Below are 18477 nucleotides of genomic sequence, written 5' to 3' on the forward strand. Positions count from 1 at the left end.
CTAGCTGGATATTACTGTCGCTTCGTGCTAGACTTTGCATCCATAGCCGCCCCCCTGTCGGACCTTACAAAGAACTCACAGCCTCGACAAGTGCAGTGGTCAGAAGAGTGTGATAAAGCTTTCGAAGCTCTGAAAGAATGACTCACTCATGAACCGGTCCTGCGATACCCAGATTTTTCAAAAGAATTTATACTTCAGACAGATGCCTCGGAAGTAGGCCTGGGGGCCGTACTCTCCCAGGAGTTGGACGGGGAAGAACACCTGATACTGTATTTAAGCCGTAAACTGTTCCCCCGGGAACAACGGTACTCCACAATAGAGAAAGAGGCCCTGGCAGTGAGATGGGCCATCGACGCCCTACGTTATTATCTGTTGGGGAATAACTTCAGGCTGACCACAGACCATGTCCCCTTACGATGGATAAATAGCATGAAGGACGCGAACCCCCGGATACTACGTTGGTATCTCTCACTGCAACCCTATGACTTCCGCATATTTCATCGCCCGGGTAAGGAACACGCTAACACGGACTTCTTTTCCAGACAGGGGGAGGAGGGGGCGGGCCAACCGGAGGGGTCCCTCTTAAGGGGGAGGGTGTGTGACTGGGTAGCCCCGCCCCGCACTAGCCCAGCCGATGTCAGACCAGTAGCTCTGACAGAGGAAGTCCCACCCCGTGCGTACTGGGCATGCTCCAGATGCTCACTGAGTATAAATGGAGGGAACTCAGCTTAGTCGGGGATGGTGGCCACAGGGGAAGGACCTGACTGGGAAGCTCTTGCAGAGGACCAGCCGACACGCTTGAAGCCGCCAGGAACAGAGGCTTCTACAGGCTGGCACGAACCCCTACTGCAGGAGGAACCAGAGGAGGTGACTGATCCGGAGAATCACGGAGAACCCTGGGATCTGTGGGAGACCCCAACTCCCCAGCCAGTAGGGAGCGACGCAGGGGAGGTGACGGACTGGTACCTTGACCCCGGTAAGCCTCAGCGTGTTTCGGTAGGACCCCCTCGCTGAGCCAGTAGTAAGGTCCTACGGCCCTGCAACCAGGGGCGCTTATATGGACTCTGGCCACTAGACCGTGCTGCCCTGTAAGGAGGGGCATGAACCCTCACAGTCTCCAATAAATCTGAGCTACAGCCTATCAAACTGAACTAATATCCAATTGGGTGACCAAACAGCCTTCAGGAAATATAGAAACCCACATCACAGAGAGATAGAATACATGACAATGAAACTCCAGAGCAGTTTACATCTGATTATTCAGAATCAGGACAACAGATTCTCCCATCACTTTCTCCTCTAATTCATTGAAACCAGCTTCACTCAGCACTTTCTCAATAGTCAGTTATACTACTTACAAAATGTTTAGTATCCTTGTATCCCTATAATGGGGGACAGAACAGCTACCTTGCCAGAAGTGGCTTTACCAATAAATGGAACCTGGGATTTAAACTCCAAATGATCACACTGTGTTTGGGATCCATTTGAATTCCCCTTCCAGGTCTTTAATACTTTCATCTCCAGTCACAGCAACTCTGGTATAGGATTAAAGAACTCAAAGCATCATTTCCATGCATAGACAACGGAGAACGCTTCTTTACATGACACTTTGAGAAGTGGATGGATAGAATGTGATGAAGATAAACTCTGCATAGCTCATAGAAAAGGTAACAGTTGTATAGTTACGGGAAGGAAGGAATCTCTGAGTCACCCTGTCTCCTTCCAGTGTCACAGAGGCTGAAATGACACCTTTTTTTTCCTGCCTCTGCTCCTCTTCATTTAAATATAATTTGAAAAGGTCCCAATATAACTGCTCTTCAGCACAACCAAGAGCAACGTGAGAACAACTGGCAATGATACAATCTGTATCATTGGTTACTCTAACAATAACTTTGTAATAGGAGGAATGGTATAAATGTGATGTTCCCTGGCTCCTGATAGGAAGGGCACACTCGAATTACTCATGGGACAATGGAGTTGATAGAAAGGACAAATGGGCCACTTCAAAACAGGGTGAACTGCAAAAGGAAATATGGGCCACTCATCTGGACAAGCTGAGGGATAACGGTGCTGCAAATAGTTCAAACAGCTTTACAAGTTACTATGTGGGAATCAGAAAAAGTATTAAAGAAAAAAAAGTATTGATAGTCCTAGAGGTTTTTATGGTCTTGATTTCCCTTTCAAATTCTCTGATGGCTAACATGGGCTGAGTGCTAAGAGAAGGAATTCCCACACTTACTGCTTTCATAGGTTCTCTCACCTGTGTGGATTCTTTGATGGCGAAAAAGGCTTGATCTTTGAGTGAAGCTTTTCCCACACTCACTGCATTCATAGGGCCTCTCACCTGTGTGGATTCTCTGATGATCAGAAAGGGTTGATCTGTGAGTGAAGTTTTTCCCACACTCACTGCATTCATAGGGCTTCTCTCCTGTGTGGATTCTCTGATGGTGAAAAAGGCCTGATCTTTGAGTGAAGGTTTTACCGCACTCACTGCATTCATAGGGCCTCTCCCCTGTGTGGATTCTCTGATGCCTAATAAGGTGCGAGCTGCACTTGAAGGTTTTCCCACACTCACGGCATTCATAGGGCCTCTCCCCTATGTGGATTTTCTGATGGTTAAAAAGGCCTGATCTGTAAATGAATTTTTTCCCACACTCACTGCATTCATAGGGCCTCTCCCCTGTGTGGATTCTCTGATGTTCAGAAAGGGCTGAGCTGGTAGAGAAGCATTTTTCACACTCACGGCATTCATAGGGCCTCTCCCCCGTGTGTATTCTCTGATGGTGAAAAAGGCCTGATATGTGAGTGAAGTTTTTCCCACACTCACGGCATTCATAGGGCCTCTCCCCTGTGTGGATTCTCTGATGGTGAAAAAGGACTGATCTGTAAGTGAAGTTTTTCCCACACTCCCTGCATTCATAGGGCCTCTCCCCTGTGTGGGTTCTCTGATGTTTAGAAAGGTCTGAGCTGTTTGTGAAGCATTTTCCACACTCACTGCACTCATAGGGCCTCTCCCCTGTGTGGATTCTCTCATGTTGAGAAAGGGCTGATCTGTGAGTGAAGCATTTTCCACACTCACGGCATTCATAGGGCCTCTCCCCTGTGTGGATTCTCTGATGTTCAGAAAGGGCTGAGCTGTTAGTGAAGCATTTCCCGCACTCACTGCATTCATAGGGCCTCTCCCCTGTGTGGATTCTCTGATGTTGAAAAACACCTGATCTGTTAGTGAAGCTTTTCCCGCATTCACTGCATTTGTAGGGCCTCTCCCCTGTGTGGATTCTCTGATGATCAGAAAGGTCCGATCTGCGAATGAAGTTTTTCCCACACTCAGTGCATGTATTTTTCCTCTTTCCCCTGAGGATTTCCTGCTGTGTTGTGGTTTCCTTGAGGCCCTTCTGAGTTCCCCGACAGGAAATAAATTTACCCACTTTCTCTCCTGGCTGGTTTCCCTGCTCTCTTTCTTGTCTGTGCTGAATCTCACAGGATTTTCCCTGCTCATGACTGCTGGACACATTCCTTTTCCATGTTTGCGATAATGCTCTGTGTTTATCCACTTGCTCAACATTTTCCTGCTGAGAATTCTGCTCCTCTTTCTCACATACCATTGCATCACCTGCTGTGATACAGACAGAAACCTCAAACAGGGATGGAAAGGGGAAGACCAAACCAAAACAAGTGCTGGAGAGAGGTCAAATAAAAATCAGGAACTGAACTCCCCCAAATAGGAGAGAGGAGGGGATCAATTCAGCCTTCACATCCCATCCAACTTCACAGGGGGAAGGGAGGAAGCTACAGCCTGGTGTCTGCTAGGATCTATAGGAAGCCATGAGCTATGATTATCCTGAGAATATGACCCCTGCTAGGGACAATAATGAACTGAGACACCTCCCAAGGGCTTTGTAGGGCATCCCAGATGTTTCCTTCAGGCACTTACAGATTCTGAGTTGGTTTAATGTTTCCTCATCTGTGCAGGGAGCTCTCAGTATCTCTCTTTCCTCTGAACCCTGGAGGTCTGGGACCCATGGCTCTTCCCCTTGTTCCAGCCGGGAGATCACATCAGGTTGGGAAACTGGAAACCCTGCTCAGATGAAAGAAAACAAAAGGAATTCAGTTGATTTCATAAGACTTCGTCATAAAAGACATTCTATTAATTTATCTTCAGGGCTTAGTGTGACCCTTAGTGCCTGGGGCAGTCCTCACTGAAAATGCCAAAGTCAAGGCAGGCTGAAAAAGGGAGAGCAGATGCTCTAAAAACTGGTGGTTAACACTGATGTTAAAAACAACAAGGAGTCTGGTGGCACCTTAAAGACTAACAGATTTATTTGGGCATAAGCTTTCGTGAGTAAAAACCTCACTTCTTCGGATGCATAGAGCTATGCATCCGAAGAAGTGAGGTTTTTACTCACGAAAGCTTATGCCCAAATAAATCTGTTAGTCTTTAAGGTGCCACCAGACTCCTTGTTGTTTTTGTAGATACAGACTAACACGGCTACCCCCTGATACTTGACACTGATGTTAAACTCACTGACCAGTAACAAACTGTGCTTCTGATCACCCACACTGGTTATCGAGAAGCTGAAAAAAGAAATCACACGGCCCCCTTTATTGCATTCCAGTTCTCTGAATCCCAACCAGCACCTAGGTCCAGTACAGTGATAGGGTATTTAAAAACTCTAATCACAAACAAAATGTTGGAAGGAAGGAAGGACAGACGGATGGAAGGAAAGAAAGAAGTCAGATACATTCCATAATCTATATATAGGGTTCTTAGATGTACTGGTGAGTTGCTGGCATGAAAGTCCATCTGGAACACATCCACAGCTTGGATGGGTCATTCAGTCCTTTGTTCAAGGCTTCAGTTTGTAGAGAAGTTGCTCCAGAGGTAGGAAGAGGGACTGAAGACAAAATGGAGATGATGCGGCTGCCCTTTATATTCCTTTTGCCACGTGGCTTGTACTTCCTGTGTCCCAAACACAAGCTTCACAGCATATGGCATGGAAAAGCCTTGGAGTTCTCAGTACACAGGCATAGCCCTGCATGTCTTGCTGACTCAATAGGTGTATCCCCTTGGTCCTTTCCATGGGCTCATTGTACAGCTGATGACCCTGGATAGGCCATCAAATGGGCTAGGCAGTGCTGACACCAATATGTCTGGGGGTGTCAACCAGAAACACTGCACAAATCTGGAAATACAGATATACCGTACATATCTGTAACTCACAATACAAACAGAAACAAAATGATCACACTTTGAAAATCATAACATTTTCCATGACACCTTACATGGCATATCTAGCATGATTCATTGCAATTTTATATTATTATTATTACCAATATGATAAAGTGTCTCACAATTTCATACAGTGTCACACTTAGTAAATCAGTGAATTCGCAGGATCAGCTCCCCAGGTCCTTGAAGATACCGAACACTCGTTATGAGGGATTGAAATACTCACATATCTGCTGGGAACACACACAGACAGACACTGTGTCAGTCTGTACCCCTATGTTCACTCGTTTAGAAAATTATGATCAATTTTGTACCTAGTATGTTTTGTGAGGTATCACTTGAAATCGCATAATCTACTGAATATTATCCTCCTGTTAAAATGTGTAGCAACACTAGATGTAAAGTTATGAGATTTTACTGTTTGATATTACTGAAAAAGTTACAATTCTGGGGAACACCCACAGAACAGTTCCTCAGAGACAGCAAGGCAAACAGCTGGTTAAATAGCCATTGTCTGGAGGGGGAAGGTGTGAAGAAGACATTTACATTCCATCACAGGGACCACTTGAGGCTCCTATCTACAACAGACAGCCTGTCACCATGACTCGGCTGAGAACTGAAGTTGTTTCTAGTACCAAGGACTGAATTATAAAAAGAGGTGAGGAAAATGCTTGAGACTCTCTCTCTCTCTCCCATTTCCCTCTGCTCATGACAATTCCTGAAGAACTGAACTTGGGCAGCAGGGGTGGGTTAGGGGGAGTCCTGGCTTAAAGGAAAGCCAGCATATGGTGAGAGAAACACTTGCTTTGAATCCATTTTAGCTTGTTAACTTAGATGTTAAGATTGTTTTATCTTGCATTTCTTTTGTAAATAATTCTGACTTTTATGTCTCATTACCCGTAGTCACTGAAAATATTTTTTTTCAGTAGTTAAAAATCTTGTTTTATTGTTTTATCTAACCAGTGTGTTTGGAAACTCCGTTTGGGAGAACAAGGCTGGTGCATGTTATTTTCCACTGATGAAATGACAGACTTCCTATGAGCTTGCGTTGTTCAGTAGTGTGCTGGACAGTGCAAGATGCACATTTCTGGGGGAAGTCTGGGACCAGAGAATTTTCTGGGTTTCTCTGGTGGTGTACTGTAATTCGTGAGTCGCTGACTAGCAGTACTCAATACTGTGTAGCTGGGAGCAAGTTACATGCTGGAGACTGTGTGTTACCTGCCCAGGAGTGGCTGTTCTCACAGTAAACCAGGATAAAAGGCACCCTAGTTGGGGAACTGAGGGGACACAGCTGTTTAACAGTCCAGATTGCACTGTGGTTAATGTCACAGACACTCAATTTCAAAGAGTCTCCTAAAACACAGAGAAAGTAAATCCATATCCCAGAAATCGAAGTCTCCAGACAGAGGGCAAGTCACCCTGGCACTGAGGTCCAGAGACAATGAGAGAGTCCTGGGGAAGCTGGAAACAGTAAGCATGGGCTGGTGGGGTTCAGTGGAGAAAGGGAACAGGAAGGGCAGGGATATTACTGAATGCAGGATCTCAGCAGTTCTAGATGTGAGGATAGCGCATATTGCAGCCCATTGGAAAACATAATCCCACCTATACATATACAGTAACTCCTCACTTAAAGATGTTCTGGTTAACGTTGTTTCATTGTTACATTGCTGATCAATTAAGGAACATGCTTGTTTAAAGTTGTGTAATGCTCCCTTCTAACATCATTTGGCAGCCACCTGCTTTGTCTACTGCTTGCAGGAAGAGCAGCCCGTTGCAGCTAGCTGGTGGGGGCTTGGAACCAGGGTGGACCGGCAGCCCCCTATCAGATCCCCCAAGGTCCCTGTGCAGCAGCTGCCTGCAGTTCAGCTGTGTCCCTCCCCCCACTGCCATGTGCTGCTCCTGCCCTCTGCCTTGGAGCTGCTCCCCGAGATTCCTGCTTGCTGTGCAGGGGGGAAGGAAAGAAGGGGGGGGGCTAATGTCAGGGTGTCCCCCTCCTTCCTGCACCCCCCTTAGCCCATCTTCCATAGAGCAGGGGGGGACACCCCAGGGCTCAAGATGGAGGGAACTTGCAGCAGCTGCGGTCTCAGCAAGCTGATCTAATTAACAAGGCAGTGTACTTAAGAGAAATGCACATAGCTCCCTCCATTCCTGCTGCGTTGTGTAGAGAGACAGAGTTAACCCTTGAGGGATCAGCCAGTTGCTAGTTCATCATTTAGCAGTAAGGGAAATATCCCACCCTCTGACTCCTCCACCTCAACCAAGCTTCACAATCGTCACTGTGTACCAGTATTAAATTGTTTGTTTAAAACTTATACTGTGTGTGTATATATTTATATATAATATAGTGTTTTGTCTGGTGAAAAAAATTCACCTTGAACCTAACCCCCCTCATTTACATTAATTCTTATGGGGAAATTGGATTCATTTAACATCGTTTTGCTTAAAGTCGCATTTTTCAGGAACATAATTACAACGTTAAGTGAGGAGTTACTATAAAATGATGGGGTCTAAATTAGCAGTTTCCACTGAAGAGAGAGATCTTGGAGTCATTGTGGATAGTTCTCTGAAAACATCCACTCAATGTGCAGCAGCAGTCAAAAAGCGAACAAAGTTGGGAATCATGAAGAAAGGGATAGATAATAAGACAGAAAATATCATATTGCCTCTATATAAATCCATGGTACACCCACACCTTGAATACTGCATGCAGATGTGGTTGCACCACCTCCAAAAAGATATACTGGAAATCAAAAAGGTTCAGAAAAGGGCAAAAAAATGATTAAGGGTATGGAACAATTTCTGTATGAGAAGAGATTAAAAAGACTGGGACTTTTCAGCTTGGAAAAGAGACGACTAAGGGGAATATGATAGAAGTCTATAAAATCATGACTGGTGTGGAGAAAGTAAATAGGGAAGTGTTATTTACTCCTTCTCATAACACAAGGACTAGGAATCACCAAATGAAATTAATAGGCAGCAGATTTAAAACAAACAAAAGGAAGTATTTCTTCACACAACGCACAGTCAACCTGTGGAACTCTTTGCCAAAGGATGTTGTGAAGGCCAAGACTATAATAGGGTTAAAAAAAAATAACATGATAAATTCATGCCCATCAATGGCTATTAGCCAGGATGGGTAGGGATGGTGTCCCTAAACTCTATTTGCCATAAACTGTGAATGGGCAACAGGAGATGACTCACTTGATGATTACCTGTTCTGTTCATTCTCTCTGGGACACCTGGCATTGGTCACTCTTGAAAGACAGGATACTGGTCTAGATGGACCTATGCGCTGACCCAGTGTGGCCGTTCTTATATACTAGGGAATCTAGTGAGTCCAGTGTAATGGGAGGGAGTAGGAAAATCCCTGGCTGTGGAGAACACTGGGAAATTAGAAGCTATAATTCAGGAGTAACAGACTCTAATTAGTCTGGAAAAGCAGATTGTGAAAAAGAAGAATCAGAGTCATGTGAGTTTGGGAATGAGGGACTCAAAAATCCAAGGAGCCTGAAGAGAAGAGGGATTATGGCTATTACATATGGTGATAGGGGAGCAAGACTCTCCATGTCTCAAGAATTTTCACTACCAACCTAAACCATTTTCACATGCTGGGGTGCAATCCAGATGAGTGAGGAGTTGTGTCATCTGTAATGCTGTGTGAGATTCAATGTTCTGCTTATCATAGAATATCAGGGTTGGAAGGGACCTCAGGAGGTCATCTAGTCCAACCCCCTGCTCAATGCAGAACCAAACCTCAGACAGATTTTTGCCCCAGATCCCTAAATGGCCCCCTCAAGGATTGAACTCACAACCCTGGGTTTAGCAGGCCAATGCTCAAACCACTGAGCTATACCTCCCTTATGGAGCTCCCTTGTCTGGATACTCCCAGCCAGCATTCAAGGATGCATGGAGTGTCTGTGTGATAAGTAACCCTGGACCAGCAGCTCTGACTCCAGCAGCCTGCTTGTTACACCCAAAGCACATTCTGGTCTGGGTGGAGAAGGGCACGGGTAGGAAGCTTCTATTCGTTATGCTGGACCTAAGCCCCAGTTTTACTTGAGCAAACCGGAGATATTTGACACTGTGCGATACTGCTCCTGTGCTCTGTTCCAGAGACCCTCCCCTGCTGCAGAACACTTTGGGTAGTGTGTGTGTCACTGGCATATTGGGGTGAAGCTGAAACAGGACAGAGTAGAGGTGGCATTGTGGGCTGGTGTGAACCTTATCTCTTCATTTCCCCTTCCAAGAACCGAGGGGACAGTAACCCTTACCCAGCGAGGTCACATTCTCATAGTTCTCCTGCAAGACGTCTCTGTAGAGAGCTCTCTGAGTGGGGTCCAGCAGAGCCCACTCTTCCCTGGTGAAATACACAGCCACCTCCTCGAAAGTCACCGGCCCCTGAAAGAGCAAGAGTCCAACACTCAGTACCTGCTGCCCCACTCACAGCCCCCCTATACGTGGGGGACAGGAGCCAAACAAAAGCTCTGGGTGGCTCGCAGTCAACATATTCCCACCCCCACCCCACTCAGAGCATCCAGAAAACACCAGGGTGAGGGGACGAAGAGAGAGCCCCTTGTCTCTCCCAGCAGATGCATCACACACCTACTAGCCACAGACTGATACAGGAGATGGAGCCACTAGCAGGGTCCAGGAAGAGCTCCTTGGTAGGAAGCCCAACACCCTCCTCATTGTGAAGAGCTAGATATGAAGGGAGGGGCAACACCCCTAAGCCTGACTAGTAGGTGCCCCCTTCATATCTCACAGCAGCCGCTGGTTGGGTCAGGCTCCAGCACTAGGAGTCTGGTCAGTTTTCCTAGCTCCATGTTGGTGGGTTATTTTCTGTTCAACAAATTAGAGCATTTCCACCTCTGAACCTCATGGGTCTGTTCCTAGTTTCTAGGCTGCTTGTTAAACAACTTCCAGCAGGTTTGCCACACCCTGTCCTCCTCCCTTTCTCCACCCTCTGCATTTCCTGCCCTGCTCCAACCTCCAAACCAGACTGTGCAACCTTCCCAGCTCCGGTGTATTTGCTCTCCCTCTCCCTCCAGCAGGAACTCACCAGCAACCCCCCAATAATCCTTACCTGAGCTGGCTCCTCTGCAGCCATTTCTCTCCCCTGTCCCATGGGAGGACGGGATGAACTGGAGCAAAACATGGACGTCATTCTGCAGCCTGGCAGGGTGAGAAGGGCAGTTGTTTAGGTTTCAGAACAGGCTTTAGTTAATTTCACATTATGCTTCCCCCAGGCCCTTTCCCTGCAGAGAGACATCCTAGATTCTGCCATGCTGAGAAAATGTTTGATCTCTTTATTACACTGCAGAGCTGGCCCCTCCTGCCAGGCTAAGCCCACAGACACATTTTTAACTTCCCTTCTGCCTCCCTGCATCCTGTAATTGAGGGTACATCTACACTACAGGGGGGAGTCGATTTAAGATACGCAAATTCAGCTACGTGAATAGCGTAGCTGAATTCGACGTATCGCAGCCGACTTACCCCGCTGTGAGGACGGCGGCAAAATCGACTTCTGCGGCTTCCTGTCGACGGCGCTTACTCCCACCTCCGCTGGTGGAGTAAGAGCGTTGATTCGGGGATCGATTGTCGCGTCCCGTTGGGACGCGATAAATCGATCCCCGAGAGGTCGATTTCTACCCGCCGATTCAGGCGGGTAGTGTAGACCTAGCCTAAGTCTCTGAACACAAGGCTAGAAAAAAAGCAGAACCAAAGGAGTCACTTTTGATGATTCCCTCTAACACTGACCCAATGGGAGCCACACCCCAGCAGGAGGGGTATGGAGTCAGGAACTGGGTTTTCCTTGGTCTGATCCTCATCTTGTGCACAGGAAAGTGACTCTACCCAGGGTGCAGTAATACATCTGTCTGGGCAGGTTAGAGATCTGGAAATCTCTCTTGAAACTCTCACATGGCCCCCTTCAGTCTCTCTTTCTCCTTCTATCTCCTTTTCCCTGTCCCTTCTCCCTGCCCACCTGATAGCAAAGTCCCATTCCTGGGTTGTTTGCTCCCCCATGGCTGGATTTGCTCCTGAAATTGCTAATGGGAGGAGAAATGGGGTGCGGGGGAGGGGCTGTTTGTGTAGAGTCATTTTAATGCCAGACCCCAGCATTTTCCCTTGACTTCTTTTAGTTACCTGGAGTCTCTGGCTCAGAATTTAGTATTAACAGGGCCCAGGGGTGCTCCAGGGGGCTAGTACCAGCTGGAGAAAGTCATCACCTGGGCAAGGCAGAGAAGAAGCTTTAATTAAGGTCACTTCCCAGCACAGATGCCCTGCTGGGGGAGCAGCAGTTGCCAAGCCTGGTCTCCCAGATCACAATGGAGGCTGCAGCGTCTGACCCAGGAAGCTCAACCCCAATACCCTGAGCACAGAGGAACAGAGCGTTTGAGCAGCTTCCCTCCTTTAGCTCTCTGGAGAGAGCAGCTAATGAGAGCCCCTCCTCACAGGGAGAATTGCTAATCTCATTTGCCCCACTGTCCATTTGGAGTCACTCCTAGTGTTTCCATGCAGTGACTCTGGATTAACAATGTTCTCAATGAAACCAGATTTCAGAAAGAACGAGTCCAGAATGCTGTGGAAGAGACCATTGTGTGGCAGTGCTAACCCCCTTCCCACCCCCCACCCCCCAGATCTAGGACAAGGACTGGGGGACAGGAAATTTCCTAATGGAACCGGAAGTTCTTGCAGTTTTCAAGAGGGGAGAAAAGCAAAATGTGTGATTTCACCTCACAGTGTTTGATAAGTAGATAGAAAGTTATCACAGTGACTGGGTGTGGCCGGGGAATGTCGGGCAGTGCTTGGAGCCAGGATTCTGGCACAAGCCAATCAGGGAGAAGAAGCATGGTTAGTAGCAGCCCCCAGAGCCCCCAGCCAAGGTCCCCCAGAACCCAGACCGCCGAGCCAGGATCCCACCAGATATTCCCTGGGACCCAGCCCCCAGACTCCCTGGCCAGGGACCCCAAATACCCCTCAGAGCCCCACCAGCCAGACCTTCACTGCCAGCCTGGGAATCCCAAAGGGTTCCCCCCACCAAGAGCCCCCAGCAGCCATGGACCCCCCACTGGGAACTCTCACTGCCTGCCTGGGGTTCCCCCACTGCCTGCCTAGGACCCCTGCTTGCCCTCCACCAGGATCTGCCCTGCCGTTTGCCTGGGACTCCCTCCTCCACCTAGCGGCACCCCCTGATACTTTTCCGTGGGACCCCTCACTCTGCTTGCCCAGCATCCCCTGACCTAGTGTCAGGGATGCCCCTCCACAGCTCTGTGCACTGGGTATGGCAACGATCCCAGGAGTCTGCGGAGGAATCCCAGACAGAGAGCCCGTGGGACAGCACCAGGCACTCTCTAACCCCACGGCCCCCCTCTCCAAGAGACACCCACCCCCGCTGTTCCCCAGCCAACAGACCCTCAGCTGGGCACATCAGACCCACCTCCAGGACCCATAGCCTCAGGGCTGGGCACATCAGAACCACCCCTCAAAACCCCAAACCTCCAGAATCCACCAACCTGACAAGGGTACCCCCTGCCCAGCCACCCAGAGGCCTCCGCCTACCACAATGCCCCTTCAGCTCCAATCTCCACACACACACACTCCTCCACCCACCCAGCAACAGTGTTACCTCATAGTGTCTGATAAGTAGATCAAAAGTTATCACCGCCCCCTGCTGGCCAGTCGCACAGGCAGAGGGAGCCCTGGGGGATGCTTCGTTAGCAGCAGAACGGAAGACACGGAGGGCCAAAATAGGTAAGAAATTTCCATGCCCTGTCACTAGCAAATCACTGCTCTACAGCCAAAATGCTTCTGAAATAAATGTAGTCAAACTTTACTAATTCTGGGTCACTGAGAACGAAAATGATGCTTAAAATTGTTGATTGGCTCTAGTTTTCAAGATATGCTATTGGGTTAGTATATACGACCCTTGACTTAGGAATGGCGGAGGATAAGTGAGTCATAAAGGGAAGGGATCTCAATTTAAACCAGAAATGACTAAAATACATCTTTGACTGGATCTATGAATAAATCTATGACTGGGTTTGGACAGTACTTGCTTTTTAGGCAAAACAATGAATGATGCAATCTGAAGCTGGTATTGCGTCATACATGATATGAATTGCATCATGTTATTCCTAGAAGTCATGGATGATGCAATCATAACGAAGCTTACATCACTCTGCTGAACAAATTGCCCTATATCAGCTCTAGAAATCATACAGTGTCGTGCTCTCTTATTTGTCAGTGTTTGATTTTGCAAAGGGACACATTTCTGTTTAGCCAAAGTGAGCAGAGATGCCTCGTACTTGTGTGAACAGTGCAGATAACTTCTGCTATGTTTGTGGTGAAGTGACTTTTGCATCACAAAAGCGCAGTATAACCACTATGGTTAAGAAAGCCTATCACCTTTATTTTGGCTGCAAAATTGGAGATCAGGACAAGAGGTGGGCCCCACACATATGCTGCAACACTTGTGCAACAAATCTTCGCCAGTGGTTGAACAGGAAAAGGAAATCTATGCCTTTTGCAGTGCTAGTGATTTGGAGAGAGCCAACAGATCATCCCAGCAATTGTTACTTCTGCATGGTGCCTCCAGTTGGGAAAGGTGTGTCAAAGAAAAAAAAGTGGACTGGGCATTATCCAAACATTCCGTCAGCTAAACGCCCAGTACCCCACGGAGAAGGACTGCCGGTTCCTGATGCACCAGAATCATTCTCACTTGAGTCAGACGAGGAAAAGGAAGAGGATGAAACTTCTGGTCCTGAACCATCAATGTCACAGGACCCACATTTTCTCCCATCCTCCTCCTCTGAACCACACCTCATAACACAAGGTGAACTGAATGACCTTGTCAGGGATTTGGAACTACCCAAGAGCAAGGCAGAGCTGTTGGGCTCCAGACTACAGCAGTGGAATCTCCTGGCAGGTGATGTTAAGGTTTCCATGTTCCATGACCGTCAAAAGGATCTTGTCCCATTCTTCTTCATGGAAGGTGATCTTGTAGCCTGCAACAACATCGATGGTGTGATGGCAGCCCTCAACTTCGTTCACGATCCAGATGAGTGGAGACTGTTCATTGATTCATCGAAGACGAGTCTTAAAGCTGTTTTACTGCATAATGGCAATGTTTTGCCATCAATTCCAGTTGGTCATGCAGTCCATATGAAGGAAACCTATGACAACATGAAACAACTTTTGAGGTGCATAAACTATGACCAACATCAGTGGCAGCTTTGTGGCGATTTGAAGGTTGTTGCTCTCTTGATTGGTCTGCAGACTGGATACACAAAGTACTGCTGTTTTCTCTGCGAATGGGATAGTCGTGCAAGAAATTCCCACTACATCAAGAAAGATTGGCCACTCCGACAGTCATTGGAGCCTGGGAGGAAAAGTGTCTAGCATCCACCACTTGTTGAATCAAGGAAGATTTTGTTACCACCCTTACGCATCAAGCTGGGTCTGATGAAGAACTTTGTCAAGGCCATTGACAAAACACAAGCAGCTTTCAAGTACCTCCGTGGAAAATTTCCAAGGTTAAGTGAAGCTAAGATAAAGGAAGGTGTCTTTGTTGGTCCTCAGATTCATGAACTTCTTCGAGATGATGCATTTGACCATGCACTGCGTGGCAAGGAAAAGACAGCATGGAAAGCCTTCCAGTTAGTGGCAATAAATTTTCTCGGAAACAACAAGGCAGACAACTACAGGTTGTTGGTGGAAAACCTCCTCAAGGCATACAAAAGCCTTGGTTGCAACATGTCACTAAAGATACATTTTTTGCACTCTCATCTAGATTTTTTTCCACCGAACTGCGGAGAAGTGAGCGACGAGCACGGCGAGCGATTTCACCAGCACATTGCAACAATGGAGAAACGCTATCAGGGTAAATGGAGCCCATCAATGCTTGCAGACTATTGCTGGACAGTGACAAGAGATGCTCCATTTAATGAATACAAGAGACAAGCCAAGAAGCACCGAGTAGACACTGAATAGGACTAAACTATGTACATAATAGTTTTTTGCCTTTTGTTTCATAATAAATTTTATTTATATAACCCTTTTGCTGATTTTTAAAGTGTTACATAAACAGAACAGGTGAAATATTATCATGTAAAGCAACCATAAACACATGAAAAGACCTAGGTTTACAATTTATGATTAAAACTCTACTATCTACACAATATACATAGACATCAAATGTAAAAACTTAAATATCTTAGAAACAGTAGCCAATCAGTTGTTTTAATTGTCATATTTGAATTCAGCACATCAAAATACATAATAAATAGCACATTTTCTCTCTGAAGCAGACGGACTTCTCAAAAAATGTAGACCAGTGTAATGGATCCACCCCAGAGATGGCTACATCTTAGCACTGTGGGAAGCAGCCCCTCGCAGAGACAATTTGTCATGGGGTTTGGGATACTTCTGGACCCACGGTGCACTCAGAGTGACCAGCTGGAGAAAAGAAAAGGATCCAGCCAACTCTCCCATTACCAGCTGGGAACCACTGATCCCCCAGACAGGGGGAGGCCTCTGGCTTTGATGGGTATTATGTCGCCGAAACCCTGCCCCACGTCCTATGCAGTTGCAAGCCCCACGCCAGAGCCTGGCAACTGCAACACAACGCCGTCCAGGACCGCCTGGTGAAGGCCATCGACCCGCGGCTGGGGGAAGTCACCGTTAACCGCACCGTCCCCGGCACCGACAGTCCGCTGCGCCCAGACATCGTCATCACAGACGAGGTCGGAAAAAAGGTCATCCTGGTCAACATAACGATCCCGTTTGAGAACAGGACCCCAGCCTTCCGCGAAGCCCGAGCCCGTAAGCTTGAAAAATATGACCCCCTGGCTGACACCCTGCGGTCAAAGGGCTATGAGGTACACACAGACGCTCTGCTTGTTGGGTCCCTGGGTGCCTGGGACCCATGCAACGAGCGAGTACTGAGGACCTGTGGAGTTGGCCGTCACTACGCACGGCTCATGAGACGCCTAATGGTCTCCGACACTATCCGTTGGTCCTGGGACATCTACACGGAACACATCACCGGCCACCGCCAATACCAAGAGTGAGCCCATTAGACCTCGCTCACTTGCAAGGGAGAAGGGACTCGCTAACCCCTCCCCCCGCTGGGCCTTACCCCTGAGGCCCGAACCCACCCAACCTGACCGGCTGCCGCCAATACCGAGAGCGAGCCGGGGGAAACCTCGCCCACCCACAAGGGACCTATCAATTCCCCCCCCACACACACTGGATTTTACCCCCTGAGCCCCGAACCCATCCAACCCCATCGGCCGCCGCCAATGCCGAGAATGAGCCAGGGAGACTTCGCCCACCCGCAAGGGGGAAGGGACATATAACCCCGCCCTACGGGACCCTATCCCCGGAGCCCCGAACCCACCCAACCTCACCGGCCACCGCCAATTCCGTGAGTGAGCCGGGGAGACCTCACCCACCCACAAGGGGGAAGGGACCCGTATCCTCCCCCACCGGACCTTAGCCCCCCCCCGCCCCCCCCGAGCCCTGAACCCGCCCAACCCCATCGGCCACCCCCGATAACGAGAGTGAGCCGAAGGGACCTTGCCCACCCGCAAGGGGGAAGAGGCCTATATACCCCCCCCCCGATGGGCCTTATCTCTTGAACCCTGAACCCACCCAACCTCACCAGCCACCACCAATGCCAAAGAGTGAGCCGGGGAGACCTCGCCCACCCGCAAAGGGGAAGGGACCTCTTAACCCCCCCCCCCCCCCCCCGCTGGGCCTTTTTCCCCTGAATCCCGAACCTACCCAACCTAACTGAATCCCACTTCGTGAGGGTCACCCCCTCACCATTACCCAACCCACCTACTTGTACCTATGGCTGTTTGTACCCCCTGTGTGGATGATTGACCCTCACCACTTATCAACTGTGTCTTGATCTCACCCACCGCTTACCCCCCCCCCATTGGAGACATTAAAGTCTGTATGTATTATGTGCGTTGCCAACCCCAACATAACATCCTCCCCATACTCTGTATGTTCCCCCCAATGATCGACAACTGACTTGTCAAATCTTTTGTACCGTTTATTTTTAAATATTCTCTAATAAAAATTTAAATATATGGCTGGTCTGTTTCATCGGCAAACATTTTTAAACAGAGATAAAGGAGGGAACAAATGATTCTCAAAGGGGAGGGGAAAGATGATCACTGGGAAATTGACCCCCCTGCAACAATCAGGATGGAGAACGACTGAGGACAGCAAATAAAATGAGTGGAAAAAATCCCCCCCCCCATTGGAGATTTTAAATTGATATTTGAGAAATATGAAGAGAACAGGAGGAAAGCAGGAGAGATGAGAGAGCTGATCAGAGATAATTTGAGTAGAAAAGGGGGGGGCGCGATCTGTCCCAGATTTTATAGCCACGTGTGAGATACTGAGAGAGAAAAGGGGAAGAAGAACTGGAGAGAATTTGTATCGGGGGTGGGAGGCAAGTGGCACAAACAGGGACAGGATCCAATTAACTCCCCTCCCCCCTTCCCCCGCCCGCCACTTCTCCCCCGGGGATTTCCTGGCTGCACAGAGACAGTTCAACCCCCCCACTGACCTCCCCCCTCGCAACTCCGGCTTCTCCCCGCCCTGCCCGACACCCCCCCTCCCCCACACCACAGGGGACCCCCCGCCGGGCCCAGTCTCTGCCCCCCCGATCCCAGCGGGGAAGAGGACAGATCCTGCTGCAGCTCCACTGGGGCCGAGGCAGCTCCGAGGCTTCTCCCAGGTTCCCGGGGCGGAGAGTCACTTTCCTGCCCGGCCCCAGCGTCCCCCCGGGGTCTGTCACTCACCGGGGGGCTCCGGCCCGGGGCTGCCCAGGGGGCGGGTCCCAGCTGGAGAAAGCCCCTCCCCCCGGCCGGGCACGGGGGGGTTAATGCCGGGCTCCCCCCGCACAGACCCCGGGGAGCAGCAGCTGCTCAGCCCCGACTCCCGGGTCACACGGAGGCAGCAGCGGAAGTGACGTTGGGCGGGGGATAGGACGAGTGGGGCTGGCACGGAGCATGCGCAGTAACCGCTGCTGAAACCCTCCTGGGTTTCCTGGGCGGTGAGGGCAGAAGCGCCCCCCGCTGCAGGCTGGGAGATGTAGTCCCTGACTCTCCCTGGAGGGGAAGTGACGTTAGACCGGAAGGCCGAGCCAGCCTGTGTACGCGCGCAGGGCGCTGCGGCTCTGCCTGGCTCGTGCGGGGCCGTTGGAGCCTCTCCCGTGGCCGGAGAAGGGT

General features: G+C 49.1%; 1 protein-coding gene across 1 annotated transcript; it reads right to left on the reverse strand.

The window, feature by feature from the left end:
- Window positions 1–1472: 1472 nt before the first annotated feature.
- Window positions 1473–18201, reverse strand: LOC128823010 (zinc finger protein 883-like). The gene is made up of 5 exons (XM_054005010.1): window positions 18049–18201; window positions 10314–10402; window positions 9502–9628; window positions 3935–4078; window positions 1473–3616 (listed from the first exon to the last, which is right to left on the reverse strand). Exons 2-5 carry the CDS (start codon window positions 10392–10394, stop codon window positions 2214–2216), a joined length of 1755 nt encoding a protein of 584 aa, XP_053860985.1. The 5' UTR covers window positions 10395–10402; window positions 18049–18201; the 3' UTR covers window positions 1473–2213.
- Window positions 18202–18477: the final 276 nt, after the last annotated feature.

The sequence above is a fragment of the Malaclemys terrapin genome, chromosome 15 (genome assembly GCF_027887155.1).
Source record: "Malaclemys terrapin pileata isolate rMalTer1 chromosome 15, rMalTer1.hap1, whole genome shotgun sequence".
NCBI lineage: Eukaryota > Metazoa > Chordata > Testudines > Emydidae > Malaclemys > Malaclemys terrapin.

Excerpts from the sequence above, each read along its gene's own strand:
- LOC128823010 (XM_054005010.1), bottom strand. The coding sequence starts at position 10,394 with ATGACGTCCATGTTTTGCTCCAGTTCATCCCGTCCTCCCATGGGACAG. Across the intron at positions 4,079-9,501 it reads TGAGAATGTGACCTCGCTGG|GGTTTCCAGTTTCCCAACCT; the intron begins GTAAGGGTTACT and ends TCATCTGAGCAG. Across the intron at positions 3,617-3,934 it reads ATTAAACCAACTCAGAATCT|CAGGTGATGCAATGGTATGT; the intron begins GTAAGTGCCTGA and ends TCTGTATCACAG.